Source organism: Dermochelys coriacea, chromosome 8 (assembly GCF_009764565.3).
Source record: "Dermochelys coriacea isolate rDerCor1 chromosome 8, rDerCor1.pri.v4, whole genome shotgun sequence".
Lineage (NCBI taxonomy): Eukaryota > Metazoa > Chordata > Testudines > Dermochelyidae > Dermochelys > Dermochelys coriacea.
In genome coordinates this window covers 89024398-89045552 of record NC_050075.1, presented here as the reverse complement: position 1 = coordinate 89045552, position 21155 = coordinate 89024398, and the positions used below count along the sequence as shown (strand labels likewise).

Genomic DNA, 21155 nt, shown 5'->3' with positions numbered 1-21155 from the left:
TTCAGAGTTACAAGATATAAACTACAACCCTTGTTAAGCTGAAGAAGGGCTTCATCCAACTCCTACTGAAGTCAATAGAAGTTTTTCCTTTTACTTTAACAGGATCCAAGTTGGACCTCAAACAAACATTAGGGTTTTTTAAAAAGTAGAAATCATATAAAGAGAACAGAATTTGTGAACAATGGAAGAGTTTGTTATCTTCAGGTTATTAACTATAGAATTTTGTTGGAAAACTGTAAACCAAAATATTCATTACACTTTTCTTTTTGAAAAGGTTATTCAGGGTTGCACTGAATTAGTTTGCCATTGGTTTTAAGCATTATATATATTTTTTTTGCTACGTGAGGATAGCTGTAACTCCCAAATTGATATTTCAGTGAGTAACCCCAGAACTTGACAGTACTGCAGTAATGAGCAGTTTGGTAAAACTAGAAAATTAGTGAACCATCAGGAGTTACTATGGTGACCCACTAGGAGTCACTATGAGTTATGTGCTTTATTTAAGTTAGCTATAAAATGTTAGATAAATAATGCGCCTTGGAGCAGTTCAAGGAAACTTGTCTTCAGGCAAGGAGCTGACACCTAAACTCCCAATCAGACAGAAGAAGGGCTCCCGAAGCCTGACTGGTGATCACTCAGAACCATCTCAGACTTTGGATAACTGGGCTTGGGGTACTCGGAACCTACTGTGACAGCATATATTTTTGTGCAACAATATATATTAAGACCTAATTGGGAAAAAAAAAAAAAAAAAAAAAAGGTAGATTTAGGTAAAAGCACTCATGTTTGTACCCATTATCAAACGGAGGAGCTGTCCCCATTGATTTATTCCTGACACTACCTAAATAAGACCGTTAAGTTACCACTGCTTTGGGTTCTGAAAACCCTGGGTAACAATACAGGCTTCAGGCATAATATAAATTATCCATAATTCAGAGCATTACTTCATTGAATCTTTATTTCCTCTTAAGTTTAACATTACATATGCTTTACATTTAATGCCATTAAAGGTTGAAACTTTAAATTCTACAAGATACAATCTACATGATCTGAAGCCACATACAGAATATGAATTTCAGGTTTGCTGCAAATTTCACCCTAACAGAGGAATATGGAGTGACTGGAGCACATTTCGAAAACAAACTCCAGAAGCAGGTAATAAAATATGCAGTTTGCCACGTTAATCCATTGTCTAACATGTATTTAGAAATTGTTTGAGAACAGTTTAATATTAATAAATGCAAAGTGTGGGGCAGATTCTACCGTCAGTTACGGCCATGTAAATTCAAAAGTAGAGCTAGTTGGAAACTGGAATTCCTGTTCATTGGGAAATTCCAAAATGTCAGAAAAAAATAATTCATTTGGAAATGGAACAAAAATTAAATTTCTGAAGTTTCCTGCAAAACAGTAATTCCAGAAATGTTGTTTATTATCAAAATGAAATAAAACTTCAGCTTTTCTTTTTGAAATGTTTCCGAGGCTCTTGAAGCCCAGGAGCCAGGACTCCTAAGAATGCTGAGGAGCTGAGAACCTGGAAGCCCTGGTTCTGGGGCTTGTCTGCCTGACATACTGCCCTGGAGCTGGGGACCCTTGAAGCCCGGACTGCCAATGAGCCACAAACCTGGGAGCAGAGTTTGCCAAGGAGCTGCACCCCTGAAAGGACTTTCAAGCTCTCAGCTACCGATCAGCCTACCAGGTGGGCTCCAAGAGGCCAAGAATGGTGACAAGAAATCCAGGCAGGCTTCCATTAGAAACCTGCCTGGTTTCTGTTGTCAGTTTCAACTAACTTGACATATTTCTGTGGAACATTTTGATTGAACCAAATTGACATTTTCGGATGGAAAAATGTTCTGTTGGAAAATTTCTCAACAGCTCTATCCAGAAGTCAATGGAGTCACTTCAGACTTACACTATTGTAACAGAGCAGAATCTGCCCATGTGTTCTGACAGTCAAACACACAATAAAGTGTGATGTGAACAGGAGATCTTGCCACTATTCCATATTGTAGGAACAGGTGACAGTTTCCAGGAACACATAGTAAGACCATAAAGAGAATTAGTATTAATCAGTTTGTGCCAGCTCTAATATAAGATGTGTGATGCTCACTATCGTGTCGTGTTTGCTTGCTTGACTTCAAATTATCCCCTATGAAATAGTACAGGATTTTCAGTTCTTCTTAAAGAAGAAAACTTCTCAGAAGTTTGTCTCCCAAAGTTGTGTTAGTTTGGCACCAACTCCTTTGATCTTACACAGACCTTTGATATATTTGTAAGTTATTATAAAACCTACTGGATCTTACTGTGACTCATGCAATTTACCACCATTGACAGCATCAGTTTCTGTATGAAGCATTGACTGATGCAAGAGAGAAGTGTGAACTTTTCTCCCCACTAACAATTTCCTTCTTGTAACCCTTTGTACGCACATTGGGTTGCTATAGTATTTCAGTTAAATGTTAGGATTTCAGTTAGGGCGGGGAAAAGCATTTTGTCTTTTTCCCAGCTAAATGTGAAATAAGAATCTCAAAAAGAAAAGGAGTACTTGTGGCACCTTAGAGACTAACAAATTTATTAGAGCATAAGCTTTCGTGAGCTACAGCTCACTTCATCGGATGCATTTGGTGGAAAAAACAGAGGAGAGATTGATATACACACACACAGAGAACATGAAACAATGGGTTTATCATACACACTGTAAGGAGAGTGATCACTTAAGATAAGCCATCACCCACAGCAGGGGGGGGAAAGGAGGAAAACCTTCCATGGTGACAAGCAGGTAGGCTAATTCCAGCAGTTAACAAGAATATCAGAGGAACAGTGGGGGGTGGGGGGGGGGGGAGAAATACCATGGGGAAATAGTTTTACTTTGTGTAATGACTCATCCATTCCCAGTCTCTATTCAAGCCTAAGTTAATTGTATCCAGTTTGCAAATTAATTCCAATTCAGCAGTCTCTCGTTGGAGTCTGTTTTTGAAGCTTTTTTGTTGAAGTATAGCCACTCTTAGGTCTGTGATCGAGTGACCAGAGAGATTGAAGTGTTCTCCAACTGGTTTTTGAATGTTATAATTCTTGACGTCTGATTTGTGTCCATTCATTCTTTTACGTAGAGACTGTCCAGTTTGGCCAATGTACATGGCAGAGGGGCATTGCTGGCACATGATGGCATATATCACATTGGTAGATGCGCAGGTGAACGAGCCTCTGATAGTGTGGCTGATGTGATTAGGCCCTATGATGGTATCCCCTGAATAGATATGTGGACAGAGTTGGCAACGGGCTTTGTTGCAAGGATAGGTTCCTGGGTTAGTGGTTCTGTTGTGTGGTGTGTGGTTGCTGGTGAGTATTTGCTTCAGATTGGGGGGCTGTCTGTAAGCAAGGACTGGTCTATCTCCCAAGATCTGAGAGAGCGATGGCTCGTCCTTCAGGATAGGTTGTAGATCCTTGATGATGCGTTGGAGAGGTTTTAGTTGGGGGCTGAAGGTGATGGCTAGTGGCGTTCTGTTATTTTCTTTTTGGGCCTGTCCTGTAGTAGGTGACTTCTGGGTACTCTTCTGGCTCTGTCAATCTGTTTCTTCACTTCAGCAGGTGGGTATTGTAGTTGTAGGAATGCATGATAGAGATCTTGTAGGTGTTTGTCTCTGTCTGAGGGGTTGGAGCAAATGCGGTTATATCGTAGCGCTTGGCTGTAGACAATGGATCGAGTGGTATGATCTGGATGAAAGCTAGAGGCATGTAGGTAGGAATAGCGGTCAGTAGGTTTCCGATATAGGGTGGTGTTTATGTGACCATCGCTTATTAGCACCGTAGTGTCCAAGAAGTGGATCTCTTGTGTGGACTGGTCCAGGCTGAGGTTGATGGTGGGATGGAAATTGTTGAAATCATGGTGGAATTCCTCAAGAGCTTCTTTTCCATGGGTCCAGATGATGAAGATGTCATCAATGTAGCGCAAGTAGAGTAGGGGCATTAGGGGACGAGAGCTGAGGAAGCGTTGTTCTAAGTCAGCCATAAAAATGTTGGCATACTGTGAGGCCATGTGGGTACCCATCGCAGTGCCGCTGATTTGAAGGTATACATTGTCACCAAATGTGAAATAGTTATGGGTCAGGACAAAGTCACAAAGTTCTGCCACCAGGTTAGCCGTGACAGTATCGGGGATACTGTTCCTGACGGCTTGTAGTCCATCTTTGTGTGGAATGTTGGTGTAGAGGGCTTCTACATCCATAGTGGCTAGGATGGTGTTTTTAGGAAGATCACCAATGGACTGTAGTTTCCTCAGGAAATCGGTGGTGTCTCGAAGATAGCTGGGAGTGCTGGTAACGAAGGGCCTGAGGAGGGAGTCTACATAGCCAGACAATCCTGCTGTCAGGGTGCCAATGCCTGAGATGAATTAATTTGCAAACTGGATACAATTAATTTAGGCTTGAATAGAGACTGGGAATGGATGAGTCATTACACAAAGTAAAACTATTTCCCCATGGTATTTCTCCCCCCCACCCCACCCCCCACTGTTCCTCTGATATTCTTGTTAACTGCTGGAATTAGCCTACCTGCTTGTCACCATGGAAGGTTTTCCTCCTTTCCCCCCCCTGCTGTGGGTGATGGCTTATCTTAAGTGATCACTCTCCTTACAGTGTGTATGATAAACCCATTGTTTCATGTTCTCTGTGTGTGTGTGTATATAAATCTCTCCTCTGTTTTTTCCACCAAATGCATCCGATGAAGTGAGCTGTAGCTCACGAAAGCTTATGCTCTAATAAATTTGTTAGTCTCTAAGGTGCCACAAGTACTCCTTTTCTTTTTGCGAATACAGACTAACACGGCTGCTACTCTGAAAAGAATCTCAAACTAATCAACAAGTATGCTCTAGCCTCATTACAACGGATCTCAATGGGAGTAATGACTTCTCATTCACAGGTACAAAATGGCTACATTACTACCTAAAATAACTAATGTGCAGAATTCAAAGCTCTGCTTTTAATACAAGAATGCATTTTTTAAAAAGCTTCTTATTTTCAGGTCTCTATAGGGTCTGGTCCTGCCATGGGACATGTTATATTTAAGCGCCATTCTGAAATTTGTGTTCTTTGAAGCACCTTGTATAGGATGTATGTGAAAATAGCCTTGAAGGAGGAATATTTGAGCTTGATAAATTTATTTTTGATTCTTTGGAAAAAAAACAAAACCAAAACAAATAGCAAATAATTTATTTAATTTATTTTCACTGTCTAATAATGCTTAGAATTGGGAGAACTAAATCTTAGTTTTTTCCCTCCTCTAGCGAAGATTAATAAGTTTGTGGGAGATTTACAGGTGATCGGGGCAACAGTTCTTAGCATTGCTTATATTGAGAATTTATCTCCTCCTTGCATGCAGTCCCAATCACATTCCAGTCAGCTTTGTCCAAGAGCTCTTGCTTTTGTTTTAGGGTTATTAGTAACAATTTGTTCTTATTTGGAGTTGTGATGTTTTTCTTTCAGCATACATTAGTGAAATCAGTTTTGAAGACCCCGTCTGTAGTATCTTTTGTTTTACTATTTTTCTTCTTATTTTGCTACTTTTCTGATTTTGAACTACTTGAGCACATAAGCCAAAAGTTGGTGGACATTCTCCACACTCAATTTGCTTGATTTTTGCTATTGTGGGTTTGTTAAAAACTTTAGCCAAAGCTTATCAGATATCTTATTTCTGCTAAATCTTAAAAGGTCTTTTTAACATTTTTCTTCTTTGAGCCTGCTGCAACTTTTGACACCACTAATCATTATGAACATTTATTATTTTCAGTAACATAATAAGAAACAGTATATTCCCATTGAGCTTAGATCTAGTGCTCTTTCTACCAAGAAAGAAAGTCACAGATATAAATCGTACAAGAAAAACCCTATCAGAATGTTATCTATGGAGCTGTTGATCTGTCTTGAGTGGCCACAGAAAAGTTTGCCGATGTTGCGCCAGTAAGAATAAAAAACCATCCAGTGCTTGAGTGCTGTGGCATAACCACAAGTTTAATTGGTTTAGTGGTGAAACGGTTTAACTCTCTAAGTGTTATGCAACTATTAGCTGCTGATCTTGTTAGCACTCTATTATAAATCGAATGATGGCAGGATGTAGCCTTAAGAATGTATCAGAGTTTTATGGTTTGGATGGATGCCCTAGAATATTGGGGGGTTTTTTGTACTTAATCACACCACTAACATAACCTACCTGTCTTAGTACTATGTTGCCATTCATCTAGAATCATTTCTAAAGTGCCGCTCACCCTAGACTAAGTACTATACATAGATGAAAAATTCAAAAGAGTCCCTTCAGGGATTCTAGGCTGCATAGTTTTGTGCAATTTAAAAAACATTTCTGTTTCAGTTTAGTTTTGTTTTCCCTCATACCTTTCAACATTTTGCAGATTTGTATCAAAGTGCAGTCATAACTCTATACATTTTTCTCCCCCAAACAGTGCCAAGTGGGTTGTTAGATGTCTGGTACATAAGGCAGGATATGGACTCCAAAACACAGAAGATCACGCTCTTTTGGAAGGTAAGATTTTACTAATCTAAGTGAATTTAAAGGCATATAGTTAAGTTTGAAGCCGGGACTGTGTCTTACCACGTGTTTAAAGAGAAAGGGCTTAGAGCAAGGAAAAACACAGCTGCTCTTCCCCTGCTAAGAGCAGAGAGAGAGCTACCTCCTTGCCTCTCTTAAGGGAACTGACCAAGAAGGAGAAGAAATTCAGCTATCTGTGAGTTTTCTTCTCCTCTTTGATCAGTGCAGCAAAGACTCACCAGGCAGGGGAATGTGAAGAGGGAGGAGGAAGAGGAGCCAGTTCCTGGCTAAAGAGTTTTTGGGGTTCCAACATTTCCTGCCAGTGGATGGAGTATGAGTAGCAGTACCTGATCAGGAGAGTAAAAGTGTCCCAGATAGGATTTCCCACCCCTTTCCTTTAAAAGGGATGCTCTTCATCACTACTTCCCTCTTCCTTCCACAGAGATAGGAGAGACAATACCCATGTTCTCATCCCCCTCCCCAACATTTCAACTCTCATCCCTGCTGTGGGGAGACATACTTTGAAATATCTTTTGTGGTGTTATTTATATCATCTTAGTCTGAGGATCTTCCAAAATGCAAAAAGTTTCATGGGGAATTTCAAAATTTAAGAACATCAGAATGGCCACACTGGGTCAGACCAATGGTCCATCTAGCCCAGTATGCTGTCTTCCGACAGTGGCCAATGCCAGGTGCTTCAGAGGGAATGAACAGAACAGACAATCATCAAACGTTCCATTCCATCATCCACTCCCAGCTTCTTGCAGTCAGAGGCTAGGGACACTCAGAGCATGGGGTTGCAGCCCTGACCATCTTGGCTAATAGCCATTGATGGGCCTGTCCTCCATGAGTTTATCTAGTTCTTTTTTGAATCCTGTTATAGTTTTGGCCTTCATAACTTACTCTAGCAACAAGTTCCACAGGTTGAGTGTGCGCTGTGTGAAGACATACTTCCTTCTGTTTGTTTTGAATCTGCTGCCTATTAATTTCATTGGGTGACTCCCAGGTCCTTGTGTTATATGAAGTAGTAACACTTCCTTTGTATCTGGTAAGTTATTGACACAGTAGCTGCTACTTCTAGTCACAACAAATATGCTTCTGCTAATTAAAAGCAATATATTCAACTTCTCCAACATGAAGTGCCACTGCTGACCGGTTAATTTCTGATAATGAGTTACAGTTAACGAGTCTCAATAAGCTCTCAAATAATGCCTATGGTGTTACTTTACTTCCTTCCTACCTCTATTCCAGAAACTGGAGGAAGTGAAATTCGTTACTAAAGGACAGTTGTTGATACAAAGTGTCATTTTCTAGCAAAGAGGACTATTACTATAAATAACTATCTGACTCAGAAAAATGTTACCTCACCTTGAAATGGGTATTGAAGGAACACTGGCTGAGTTACTTAAAATAGGCAGCTTGAGGGTCTGAAGCAAGATGTGGAAGATGTGAAAAACACTGAACAAACAGTTTGTCATTCAGGTTAGCGACAGACCACAGTAGTGACAATTGGTAGGCACAGCAGCTGTTCTTGAAGTCGTTCCAATTTCTTGAGTTTGTTTTCCAATTCTTTATTCTCATATGGAATACAAGCACATGAGAGAAGTGTTAGATCAGACTATGCCCCTTCCTGGAAAGGAGGAAGGATGTGCTGGTACATTTTTTCCAGAAAATGACAGCTCTCCCAGCTGCCATCAGAGGAGATGCTGAATTAGGGCCTGATTCAAAGCTCATTGGCTTGTATGGAAAGACTACATGGAGGACAGTGGGCTTGAAATCGAGCCTTTAATGGACAAGCGAAAACCCATGCGTACTATGTTCATATTATAAAAACTTACAACAAGGAGATTGTATACAAGGAGGCACAAGAATCTGTTTTCTTTCATTGTATTAGGCAAACAGACAGATCTAGGAATTACAACTTCTATTGTTCTAATCAGTGCTTCCAGAACTGTCACAGATCCCAAGATGGTGTTCATTAATAATTTTCCACAGCAGGGGGAGCACAGGTAGAATATCTTTTTGCAGGTATTACATGAGCAGCGATTTTTCTTCTTTATATTTCTCATTGACAGGATTTCCCCTCCCTCTCTCCTTGTCCCTGGATAGCAGCCTCTAATGAATCATTTTCTTAAAAAAAAAAAAAAAAATCCTGTCAGCGCTGAAGTGAAGCTAAGGTAGCAGCTAATGGCATAACTTTGCAATGGGGATTTTCAAAGGAGGAGGAGTTAGGTGACCAATTCCCAGTGAACTGATCTGATTGAATGGGGTTTAGGTGCCTAACTACCTTAAACTCCTTTGAAAATCCTAGCCATAAGCGTTAATTTAATTACGTGTAGCTACCTGGTAGAAGATGCATTTGAGCAGAAGCAGAAACACAGTGGGTTATTTTAGATGCACACAAAGCTATCTAGCAAATAATTGCATTGTTTTTCTGGGTTTTTGAATGGAGTCAACTAACATTGCTGATCTCAGGTTTGTTAGCTTACGGACACAGCTCTGGGAAACAAAGTGCATTAGCCTCCATGGAACCACCACCCAGGACATAAATCATTATTTACCACAGGTCCCACAAATACCAGCTTTCCATCCCTCTCCTCTACAGAGAGGGAAAGCTGGATTAAAGTTTTATATTTTTATTTTCCTTAAGGAAAAGTAATTTAACAAATGATAACCTTTCTGTATAATTTGAAACCAACCTATAAAATCCCGTAGTAGGGATAAGACCTATAGTGGTCTGTACAGCCTTACTGAGTTCCCTAGGACTTTTCCTTAAAGGTATAATTGCTCTTCAAATAGTTCATTTATGAGCTAAAAGTTTTGCAAAGCTGTAGAAATCATAAACAAGTAGGGAGATTACTCTGTGATCACTATATAATTAAGGTTCTCTGCCATAGAATTAGTATTTATCTTGGCAAAGATTTTAAGGCCAGAAGGAACCATTAGATGATCATTTAGCCTGACCTCCTGTAGAACACAGGCCATAGAACTTTAGCCAACATCTTTGCTATATATTTTGTTGTATAAATTGCAACAGGCTTATGAACAATAATAAAAATGAGTGAACTAGAGAATGTTGTCAGATTGTAAATTTAAGGTAGGTCATATTTGGTATCTGAGCTACAGAGTAGTGTCCCTTTGATCACTCTAGTGTCTGCGTATAAATTAAAAAAAAAAAAAAAAAAGAGAGAGAAACCCAAGATATGCCTATGCCATCTAAATGGATTCTTTAAAAAAAACCTGAAGATAGCAGGTTCATAACAAAAGTACATAACAAAAGCTGAAGTCTCTGTTTTTGATGCAAAGGCAAAAAAACAAAAACAAAAATTGTAAGTCTGATGCTACTTTGGGAGGCGTCTATGTCAGTGTAATTGCAGCACTCTCCGTCAATAGATGGGGCTTGCACCATCCCATCCCATCTAACATCCCATCACAGGCCATTGGACCTGTTTACCATGAATATTTAAAGATCAATTAATTGCCAAAATCATGTTATCCCATCATACCATCTCCTCCATAAATTTATTGAGTTTAATCTGAAAGCCAGATAGGTCTTTTGCCCCCACTGCTTCCTTGGAAGGCTATTCCAAAACTTCACTCCTCTGATAGTTAGAAACCTTTGTCTAATTTCAAGTCTAAACTTCCCGATGACCAGTTTATATCCATTTGTTCTTGTGTCCACATTGGTGCTGAGCTTAAATAATTCCTTTCCCTTCCTGGTATTTATCTCTCTGATATATTTATAGAGAGCAATCATATCTCCTCTCAACCTTCTTTTGGTTAGGCTAAACAAGCCAAGCTCCTTAAGTCTCCTTTCATAAGACAGGTTTTCCACTCCTTGGATCACACTAGTAACCCTTCTCTGTACCTGTTCCAGTTTGAATTTATCCTTCTTAAACATGGGAGACCAGAACTGCACACAGTATTCCAGATGAGGTCTCACCAGTGCCTTGTATAACGGTACTAAAACCTCCTTATCTCTAATGGAAGTACCTCGCGTAATGCATCCCAAGACCGCATTAGCTTTTTTCATGGCCATATCACATTGGCAGCTATAGTCATCCTGTGATCAACCAATACTCCAAGGTCCTTCTCCTCCTCCGTCACTTCTAATTGATGCATCCCCAGCTTATAACTAAAATTCTTGTTATTAATCCCTAAATGCATGATCTTATACTTCTCACTATTAAATTTCATCCTATTACTATTACTCCAGTTTACAAGGTCATCCAGGGTTGCTGTATCTCATTCTGTTTGTCTCTGCTGGAAGAGCTCATTGCTGTTTTTGATAGAGTGGAAATGGCAGGATCCTCGTAAACTTTCTCCAGTCTTCATAATATCTTTTCTAACATCCAATGCTGATTCTTTAATAGCTGCTACATTTGTTTCATAATTACAGAATTATCAAAAACAGAATGTTACTGTGTAGAAGACTCTGGTACATCTTGAATATTAAAAGCCTTTATGTATATAAAAACAAAAACACACCCCAATTATATTCCAAATATTTGATCTGAATTCATGCATTTTTCTAGACATGATTCCCCGTCATTTATTACAGCCTCTTCTGCGGGCATGTATTTTTATGCTAATTTTTTTAGGCTTTGTACCTTTTACTGTTGAGTTTAATTATTACTATATTGACCTTTATACTGTACTTGCATTATGCACAGGCTATTTTAAAGCACCAGATGCTCCTGTGAACTGCTAGCCATAGCTTTTGGTAAGATGTATAGTTCTCAGACAGCTAACAACATCTTTATCCAAGAGCAGATGTGAAAACTTTCCAAAGTCTCTTGAAGCACTTCAGTTAACTAATTTCAGTTGAACAGTGCTAGTGCAAGGTGTTCTTAAGAGTTTTGGTAAATTCCTCTTTTTGAATATTTGTGATCTTGCCAGGAAAATAATGGGGGAAAGTAATAAGATATATTTCTTCACAGGTTATGAGCAAGTCAGAAGCAAGAGGAGAGATCCTGCATTACATACTGGACTTTCAAGCACTAAATCAGACGAGTCTTAGAACAACAAACGAGACCATTACCACACAAACCCACTACACTATAGTCCTCCCCAAGGTGGATTATAACATAATGGTCTATGCTCATAATTCAAAAGGAAACTCACCTCCAACATCCATCGTTATTGATCTGAGTATTTTAGGTAAACACCTTTACTGCTTGAGTTACGAGAAATATTGGCTCTTGCTTTTGAACAGAGCAGAACTCTGTGTTCTGAAGTATTCAGCTTTTGTGCTACAGCAGCCTAAGCTAGAAGGTCATTCAAAGCCCTGTTACTTCTTTACACAATTAAGATTAGTGCTTATGAAGCTTGCTGTCTATGCTATAATTTGTTAGAGTTTGTAATTAATGAGCAATATGATTGGCTCTAAGCACATTGTGTCCACGTATCATGGTTAATATTCAGCAGCTGGACTCAGCTAGCCAGGTTTCATCCTTCTCTGCAGCCTAGGCTGGCACATAGTTGCCTTCTTGTAGTCCAGAAGTAATGCTTATTTTTAAACTATTGATAGGATCCCCTACTGGGCCCTGTCCTAACTTTGCAGTAGGATATTCACAGGGTGCATTACTCCACGTGATGCTTATTCTGCTCTGCATTACTGTTTCTGGACACTCTCTCCCCAGCTGACACAGTACGGCATATCTGCTGAGAATGTGTTGATATAGGCCCTCTTTACTTAGGCTGCCTGAGATGGCTAGAGACAGTTGATACATGACTGTATTGTGAAAAAAGCGGTTGCATGGACACAACTCAACCATGTTTGTTGTACCAAGGTCAGATCTGTGACATGGTCATACTTCAGTGGTAGACAGAAACTTCCTAACCCACCTTCCTCACCAGCTTCCCTCCCACATCTTTTCCCTGCAGAAGAGAGTAATGTGGCCCTGTGTCTGAAAGCAAAATTTTACTCTTATGTGGATCACACATGTTCCAGACTCTTGGTGGAAGCATGGGCATTATTAGAATGGTTGGTAGGTAGAAGCCATGTGAAGACCATGGGGATTAAGGTGTAAAGCTAGCACTGCTCCGGTTGCTGTACCATGATACAAGATAGCAATAAAAACAGCCAAACAAACAAACCCCATTGTTTTAGCAGCTTAGTTGTAATCAGACTAGCACAAAGAACTTTTCCCTCTGATCAAGGATTCTGTACACCATGTAGCACTAAGATGAAGAAAGGCAGCAACTGCAGTGAGAGGACACATATCCAATCTACAAGTCAAAATACAACAGCCCATGATTAACAGATTCAAATAAGTGATATTGTTTAAGGGAGCGTAACAGGCAACTTTTATGTGTTTTTTTCTCCTTTTTAAGATTTACCTCCTCCACAAAGCATCTCTGTTACACCAATGGGGAATAACAGCATCTTTGTCATTTGGGAGCCTCCCATTGAATCCGCAGCCTTCATCAATGGCTATATAGTGGAATGGGCAGAGACACATAGCCCTGAACCCCATCTGAACTGGATAAAAATTCCAGCATCCAATTTGTCGACAACAATATCAGGTAATTGTACAATTTAGAAGTGAATTCTCCTTCCAATTAGAAAGCTCTTTGTTAGGAACCATCTGATTCACTGTTAATTTCTACTAGACCAAGATGAACAGTTATAATATTTAAAAAATATTTAGTGGCTGCTATGTAATTGTCTAACCTAGTGCAACTAAGATTGTCAGTGACTCCTTGTATGTTTGTAACTGGTAAATGGACGGTTCTGTGTCAGTTCTCTCGCATTCCATAAGTAGTAGTCCTTCCAGATGATTTAAGAACAGTGCTACACAAAGTCTGAACACTGAAACAGATTAACAAGGCAACTTTATCATTAATCCCATGAGTACCATAGAATCAGTACAAAGTATGCTGAAGGACCATCTAGGCATTAGTACTTTGCTTTTTACGGCAATAAATAGTCTTTCCAATATACTGTATTGGGACTGTACCTTGTTGGCTGGGCCTTTCAGGAGTAAGGACCCTGCTGTCTCTGGAGTAGATCAGAAAACAACAAGCAAGCTTATGCTACTATTTTGTACTCTCCTGGAACAGAGTGAGTTACTAGCAGCATCTCACAACCCCCAGAGACCCTTCTAGTGGGAAGGTGCTCATATTTCATGGTTATGAATGTGGGATAGGAGACCATCACTGGCACTGCTTCCAATCTGGCTTTGCTACAGCAGCCATCTATCATATATATTAAAGCTGTGAACCGTGTAACAGCTTGTTTCCTCCTTTGCTTTCCCAAAAATGTTTGAAGAGATTTTACTCAGACTTTTGACTTTTCTTCCACTGTGTTGGCCTGTGCTATACCCACTCCATGGCAATATAAAGGACTTTGGTCTTCAGGACTGTTAGCTTGACATCTTTCACAAACATTAAAGCTACTTACACAAACAGAAAGATGATGCAAAGCTGCCAGAGAAGAGAACATAAAGAGCCTCTTGCTCAATTTGAAGAATACATACAATAAAATTGAAGCCTAATCTCCACTTTAGATGGTTAGTTGGGTTAATAATATTTCAATTGACCACATATCCGATCTCTCTCGTTTCAGAGAACATAAAGCATGATGTGTGCTATGACATCAACGTATTTGCACTTTATAGGAACAGAATCGGGAAAGTGGCTTCAGCTAGAGGATACTTGAAACAGGAAGGCAAGCTCTGGCTATTCAGTCTAAGATGTTTTCTTTAAACTAGCCTTAACATTTGTCCTTAAAAAGAAAATCTTGTGTTTTGCAGCACCATCAGCTGGCCCCCAGGTTTATACAGCAGTAAAAGGAGATGATGTTTGCGTTTCATCGGAAGAAATTCCAGGCCACCAGCAAATGGGCGGTATCACTAACTACAATATATACTTGCAGAAGAAAAACTCACAGGAAGGCCCTAAAGTTTATGGTAGGTATCTGGCAAAAAATAAGTAGAACATAAACCCTGTTCTTATACAGGACATATGAAAATATGAACCCCATAGTTCTAGGTAAGAGAAAAAGCGCATTCAGAAAACACATGAGCCCAAAAGCCACAAGACTTAGCTCGAGAGCTGAACTTCCCCAGAGTTGGAGCCAACAGATTCCAGGTTTTGGTTTGGGCCCTTGTCTACTAAAAGTATCTGCAGAAGGGACTGGAGAGTCAGTTTTTAAAAAATGTGTCACTTGTACTAGGAAGACAAAAATAGAATAAACTAATGCAATTTGATATCTGTGCACACTGCTACACTTGAATTATCTACTTAAAGTTATTTAAACAGTAATTGACGTAGTCCTTTTTAGTTATAGATTGGATAAGGTAACAGATTTATGCAGAAATCATGCAGGATATACACATACCAATGAAGTTTTTAAGCAGTACATTGTGTGTGTGTGTGTGTGTGTGTGTGTGTGTGTGTGTGTGTGTGTGTGTGTGTATATACACACACACACACACACACACACCACTTTCTTATTGTGCAAATCATCTATTATCCCATGAACACTAATTCCTATATCCATCACCCCCTCTCAGAAGAGAGAAACCCATATACATTCCTTTCTCAATTGTATCCAGGCACTGCAACAACAGAGTTCTTAAAACACAAATATGCCTTTCAAAATGTCACCTCACAAACATCTTTTGAGGCAAGGGTGATCTTTCACCCCTAACCAGTAATATGCAGAGGATAAAAATATCCAATCATCAGGCAATATCTAGTAATCATTGTACTGTAGGATACTCACAATAGTGTTAATTCTTCTGTATGCTTTCTAGGTTCTCAAGACTAATACAAAAAAAAAAAAAACAAACTTACCTCTGTTGCAGCCATACATGCCCCTCTGTTCTCCTTACTCCTACTTGCATCACTTCAACTGCAAGGTCCTTTACTGTTTTATAACACTGTGTCTCTCAAGTATCTTCTCCCTAATTACACATCTTGGTCTTTACATAGCTGCTTTTCATTATTGATTCTATTTTCTGCTATAAACCATATATAGACTCATCTTTTACACTGTAACCAAACAAAACAAACCCTAAATCCCACTTTTTTCTCTGCTCTCAAGTTTCTTATTGACAGCACCTGGGGGTAAGATTAGGTCAATTAATCACTGTGGGAAGGCCACAAATCTCAGTCTGTAGTATCTCCATGATCTCTGTGGGTCTTCTGCTCATTAAGTATGTATGAAGATGGCCTAGAAGACATGTTTCTTTCGACTTCCTTTAAATGAAATTCAGGTCTTATCTACCCAGGTATTTTGGGTGACCAGAGAACTAGTAAGTTTATGACATCAGAGATACCAAGGAAGCGAAACCTAATTGAGACCTTGATGCTGCTGGTTCATGTATTTAACTTTATTATTGTGAGTAGTTCCACTGAAATCAATGGGACAGTACATAGTAGTGAAGTTAAGAATGTAAGTGTTTTCAGAATTGGAACCTGAGAGAGGAAGCAGTTTATAGTCACTGCTTAAAACTATGGGTTTTTTTTCTCTTTTAACAACACCCCTTTTAACTAAAGAATTGGAGAAAACTTCTTGGATAAGGATTTGGCCTGCTGGCTCCTCCATTATGGAACGAGAACCCTTCCAGCTCACATTTCTGAGGCAGCCAAGAATTCTGCCAATAGAGAGACAATTTATTGTTTCTAAGAAAGAGAAAAGAAAAAAAAAAAAAAGCAAAAACCACTTCCACAATTAAAAAAAAAAAAAACAACTCCCCACCCCCTTACTCCCAACAGCCTTCTGAGAAAATGCATTCAGGCCCTTTTTTAAAAATATATTGGAAAGAAGCAAAAAAAAAAAAAAAAAAAAAACCACACACTCTCATTCACCTTTAAAGTAATTTTATAGGAGCCAGTTTAGTTTTTAATTTTGTCCTCTGTGCTTTATCCAGTTGTTTTTCTTCCTTATGTAAATGCAGTTTATTTCTACCGAAATAGCTAACACAGAGAAGGACAGCGGTTAGGGCACTAGCTTAGGACTTGAGACATGTAGCTTCAGTTGCCTGCTCTGACAGAATTCCTGTACGACCTTGAGCAAGTCACTTAGCCTCTCTGTGCCTCAACATCCTGTCAGTTTAAAAAAAAAAAAGCCAGTATTACTTCCCTCCCTCACCAGATGTTGAAAGAATAAATACATTAAAAGATTATGAGGTGTTCATGTACTACTGTAACGGGGCAGTACAAGATAGCTATTGTCTAGAACAGCAGTTCCCAAAACTTGTTCTGTCGCTTGTGCAGGGAAAGCCCTTGGTGGGCCGGGCCAGTTTGTTTACCTGCCGCGTCCACAGGTTCGGCCGATCGCGGCTCCCAGTGGCCGCGGTTTGCTGCTCCAGGCCAATGGGAGCTGCTGGAAATGGCAGCCAGTTTGTCCCCCGGCCCGCGCCGCTTCCAGCAGCTCCCATTGGCCTGGAGCAGCGAACCGCGGCCACTGAGAGCCGCGATCGGCCAAACCTGAGGATGCAGCAGGTAAACAAACCGCCCGGCCCGCCAGGGGCTTTCCCTGCACAAGCGGTGGAACAAGTTTGAGAACCACTGGGCTAGAGGAAAACATGCCACCATCTGCACTGATTTACATCCAAGTTCACAGTTTGAGGAGTAGTTTTGCTACCACAGGGATTTTGATGAGATTTAATAAAATAATAAAAGCTTAGATATATGACACTCACTATGGATCTATTCAGTGAGCAACTATTAGCTAGCTCCTAATCCTGTGAACAGACCAGTTTGTGATCTGGGGGCTTCTGATCCATGTGGAGCTATGGGCAGGGATTTTTTTTTTTTTTTTTTTTACAGAAAAACCAGTAATGAATCATTGGTAAGGCTAACATTTTGTCACAGTATTTTTAGTAAGTGTTGATAGCCAAAAATACTATCAAACTGCAGAAAATGCTGCGAGAACACCACAAAAAACAGCCAAATCAGACTGAAAATTAACTGCTCCAAAATTAAATTTATGCAGTTTGATACCTTGCCAAAAGCCCAGATAACAATAACAAATAGAAGTTGAGCAATATGTCTATTTGGGCCAAGAAATTAATATGCGCCACGATCAGGAAGGTGAACTCTTGCGAAGAAAGAAAGCAGGCTGGTGCGCATTCAGTTCTATCAAGGATGTTCTCTAAGGAAAAATCAACAGAGCAACACTCGCCAGCCTCTTCAATTCAACAGTACTGCCAGCAATGTTGTATGGCAGTGAAACATGGACGGTGATGAAGTCAGAGGAGCAGCAACTGTCTGTCACGGAGAGGGCAATGAAGAATTCTGGGAATTTCAGTCCGCAAATGAGTCCCCAAAGAAGTGATCAGACAGCAGAGTGAAGTGGAAGACGTTGCTATTGAGAGCAGGCATAGTAAAACACAATGGGCCGGGCATATAGCGAGGCTCACTGACAATCAATGGACTGCAGCTGTTGCTGAGTGGTACCCATGGGAACTGAAACAACCACTCGGCCGACCTCCAAAGATATGGGAAGATTTTATTGTGGAAAGACATGGCCGTACATGGAGAAGGGAGGCCAGGATATGAGAAGAATGGAAGACGTGTTGTGATTGGTGCAATCTATACAAGGGCTGAAGGACCAATTGAACAAGGTGATTTTTAGTAAAAGTCACAGACAGGTCACAGACAAACAAAAATTAATGGAAACCCACAACCTGTCCCTGACTTTTACTAAAAATACCTAGGAGAGGAGGAGGGACAGAGTGCTGCCGGTCCTTGCAGCTGCTCTAGCCCCACCACTATTCCTGCGGCAGGGGCTGACCACTGCTGCTCAAGCCCCAGGGGACTGCTGCTCCAGCGGCCCTGGGGCTGCCTGCCGGTCAGCTGTTCAGTGGCTTGGGGCTGGCCTCCGCCAGTCAGCTGTTCTGGCAGCCCTGGGGCTGACAGCTGCTCCAGCCCTGCCCCCAAAGAAGTCCCGGAAAGTCACAAAATCCATGACCTCCATGGCAGAATCATAGCCTTAATCATTGGGGTAGAAAATGAAAGCACATATATATAATTTGTAAACATGCCTCACCCCCATCCTATTACAAATGCTGCATAGGCAGACCCCTGTGACCATGTGGAGCTGCACTGACTTGAAGTAGGGCTCCATATGGGAATTTGAGTCCATCCTTCTTGGAGCTCATTGCAGGAGCAGCCGATAGAAAGTAAAAGTAGCTGTTCAAATATGAACACTACTAATCTATGCTTAGTGTTCCTTTACAATATAGGAATCACACCAGTTAAAGTAGGTCAGAAAATGGTACTGTTAAATTCTTTGTAAATAACCATGTCCTGTACATAAAGTCCTTTAAGCATACTTAGTGCTTATCAAACATGGCAATCATAGTCCCTACCCTGAGCAGCATATGATCTAATTCAGACAAATAGGATAACAAGACAATGGCTCAGATTAAAAAGGGCAAAGGGGACAGAGGGACAGATCTGGGTTGAAAAAGCTTCATGAAAGAAGCTGCACAGAGATTTAGAGGAGAAAGCAGGGCACTTGGTGAAGGAGGAGCCTGTTCAGAGCACAGGTCATAAAGAAAAATAAAGATGGGTAGCCAAGAGTAGGAGAAAGCAGTGAGATGGAGAATTGATGGTTCAGTTCTTTTGAATTAAACAAGAGAAATAAAAACACTGCATTCTTTGTTGATTTCTCTTCCCCCCCCCTTTTCAGTCATCCATAAAGAGACTTCCAGAAATTCATTTTTAATGAAAAACCTGCAGCATGGTGTGAACTATGTTTTGTGGATGACAGCTTCAACCATGGCTGGAGAAAACCCTGTGGGGAACAAGGAACTGGTTTACCTAGAAAGTAATGAATAGCTTCATTTTAAGACCTTTGTGTGAGGAGCCAGCAGAAAGACACCTTAGCCTATCCCTTGCCCCAGCTCTTTCACACAGATTTGGATTGTACCTACTCCTGTTAATCCTTACAGAGAAAATAATCGGAAATTTTCAGCTGGTTATAAAATTGTGCATGTGTTTTTTTTCTTCCAGTTGCCCACCTTCCCCCAAAACATCTGTAGAGACAAATAGGATATGCAAGTAGTAATTTGAGCCCAGTGGGACTATTCACATGAGTAAGGCAAGTTTGACCTCACTGAAGGTAATAGGAGTTTTGGCACAGACTTCAATATAAACAGTCCCATTGACCTCAAATTACTACTTACATATTTAAGCTAGGGATAAAGTAGGGCCTGATTATGCTCACATTGAAGGGAATGGCAAAATTCCCACTGACTCCAGTAAATAAATAAAATAAAATAGTATTATTTCTGAATTCCTGTAATTCTCAGCTATTTCAGATGTTTCCTATATTCAGAAGTTTCCCTCTTTGTGTGTGTATTCCACACAATTATGCCTGTAACACCATTTACAAAGTCAGACCCCTTTCTACAATTTTTGACTGGAGCTGGTAGAATCATACTTTCCAACCCCTGGGAAATTCCCATAGTTTGAAATTTGTTTTCATCCCAAATTGGGACAGAAAGTCAAAGAACAAAATTTTACACATATAACAAAGTTCAGAAAAATTGTGATTAGTAAATATCAAAATTTCGTTTTGGTTTGTCAGCTCTCCTACAATATACAGTGCTTATATGACTCCCATCATGCACCACAGCAGTTCAGAGGAGAGCATCATGGGAGATGTCCAGGTAAGGAGCCTGGCCTGTAGAGAATGGGGGCATGAGGCACTGTGGCACCTGAGGCAGACACAGAATCATGTTGAACTGACCTTAAATGAAATATTTTGATTCAGTTCGACAAACTGAAGTATTCAGATTTGGGTCGATCTAAACCAAAATATTTCATTTCAGTTTCCCTAACAAAAAAATTAAAAACTTCAGCAAAATCAAAATGTTCCCCCAATGAATTTTGATTTTGCAGAAAGTGAATTTTCTTTCAAAAAAATTCCTGACCAGCTCTAATTTTGATTTTCACAGATACAACATAGTATATTTACTGTTTAAAAGCTTTTCTGCCTAGCTTAGTACTCGCTACCACAGTCCCTCTTACTGACTCCAGGTTTATTTGCTGCATATGTCTATGTTAAGTGCAGTGGCCCAAGACAAAGATTAAAGGGCTGCATATATTAGACAATCAGTCTTGGGTTAAATTGCCAAATGGAGAGCCCCATGTTATAAAGTACTCTTTTTTCTTAGCATTTCAGCAGTGCCAAATTCCAGTTCTTAAATGTACTCAGTTCTTTTTAGTTTATGAGCAAGAGAGCATACCTCAGGACTATCATAGTTAAACCATCCACACAGTTGAGTTAGCATATTTAAAATCTGATTGTTGCTGTTTATCAACTTGGATTTGCAGGTGTTTCTGAATGGATTATTGTTTTGGCTGCTTGCATCTTCTTCAGCATTTCAACCTGCATTTGCTTTGTACAATCTATTCAAAAAGCGTAAGTGAATTCTTTTTGATCATATCTGAACTCCAAAAATAAAGTAGAGTTTTCTTTAGTATGTATAATCATGTCTTTTTACAACTTGTTCTAAACGTCTTTGAAATTTTACCTGAAATTTTTAAGATGCCAAATAAAATGCATAAATGATATTAAATAAAAACAGAGCACAAAGTTAGGTATTTGTACACGTAAATAGATGCAGGTTCAGAAATGCACCAATCGAGAATGCGCG

General features: G+C 39.9%; 1 protein-coding gene and 1 long non-coding RNA gene across 6 annotated transcripts in view; one reads left to right on the top strand and one right to left on the bottom strand.

The window, feature by feature from the left end:
* IL12RB2 (interleukin 12 receptor subunit beta 2) overlaps positions 1-21155 on the top strand; it is a 36779-nt gene that overhangs the window by 10873 nt on the left and 4751 nt on the right. For 2 of the 4 annotated variants that reach the window (XM_043490752.1, XM_043490753.1), the window contains 8 exons: positions 1011-1155; positions 6449-6528; positions 11475-11694; positions 12871-13062; positions 14105-14206; positions 14292-14447; positions 19184-19321; positions 20833-20920. In XM_043490752.1, coding sequence (XP_043346687.1) covers positions 1011-1155; positions 6449-6528; positions 11475-11694; positions 12871-13062; positions 14105-14206; positions 14292-14447; positions 19184-19321; positions 20833-20920 — 1121 coding nt within the window. The remainder of the gene's footprint in view (positions 1-1010; positions 1156-6448; positions 6529-11474; positions 11695-12870; positions 13063-14104; positions 14207-14291; positions 14448-19183; positions 19322-20832; positions 20921-21155) is intronic. The other 2 variants (XM_043490754.1, XM_038414926.2) reach the window with 2 other exon arrangements.
* LOC122455506 lies at positions 535-16832 on the bottom strand. Of its 2 annotated transcripts, XR_006273727.1 has the most exons (4): positions 15337-15683; positions 7903-8664; positions 714-728; positions 535-683 (listed from the first exon to the last, which is right to left on the bottom strand). It is a non-coding gene; the product is annotated as an uncharacterized LOC122455506 (long non-coding RNA). The 2 variants fall into 2 exon arrangements; XR_006273728.1 differs by lacking the exons at positions 535-683; positions 714-728 and having other exon boundaries at positions 8303-8664; positions 15337-16832.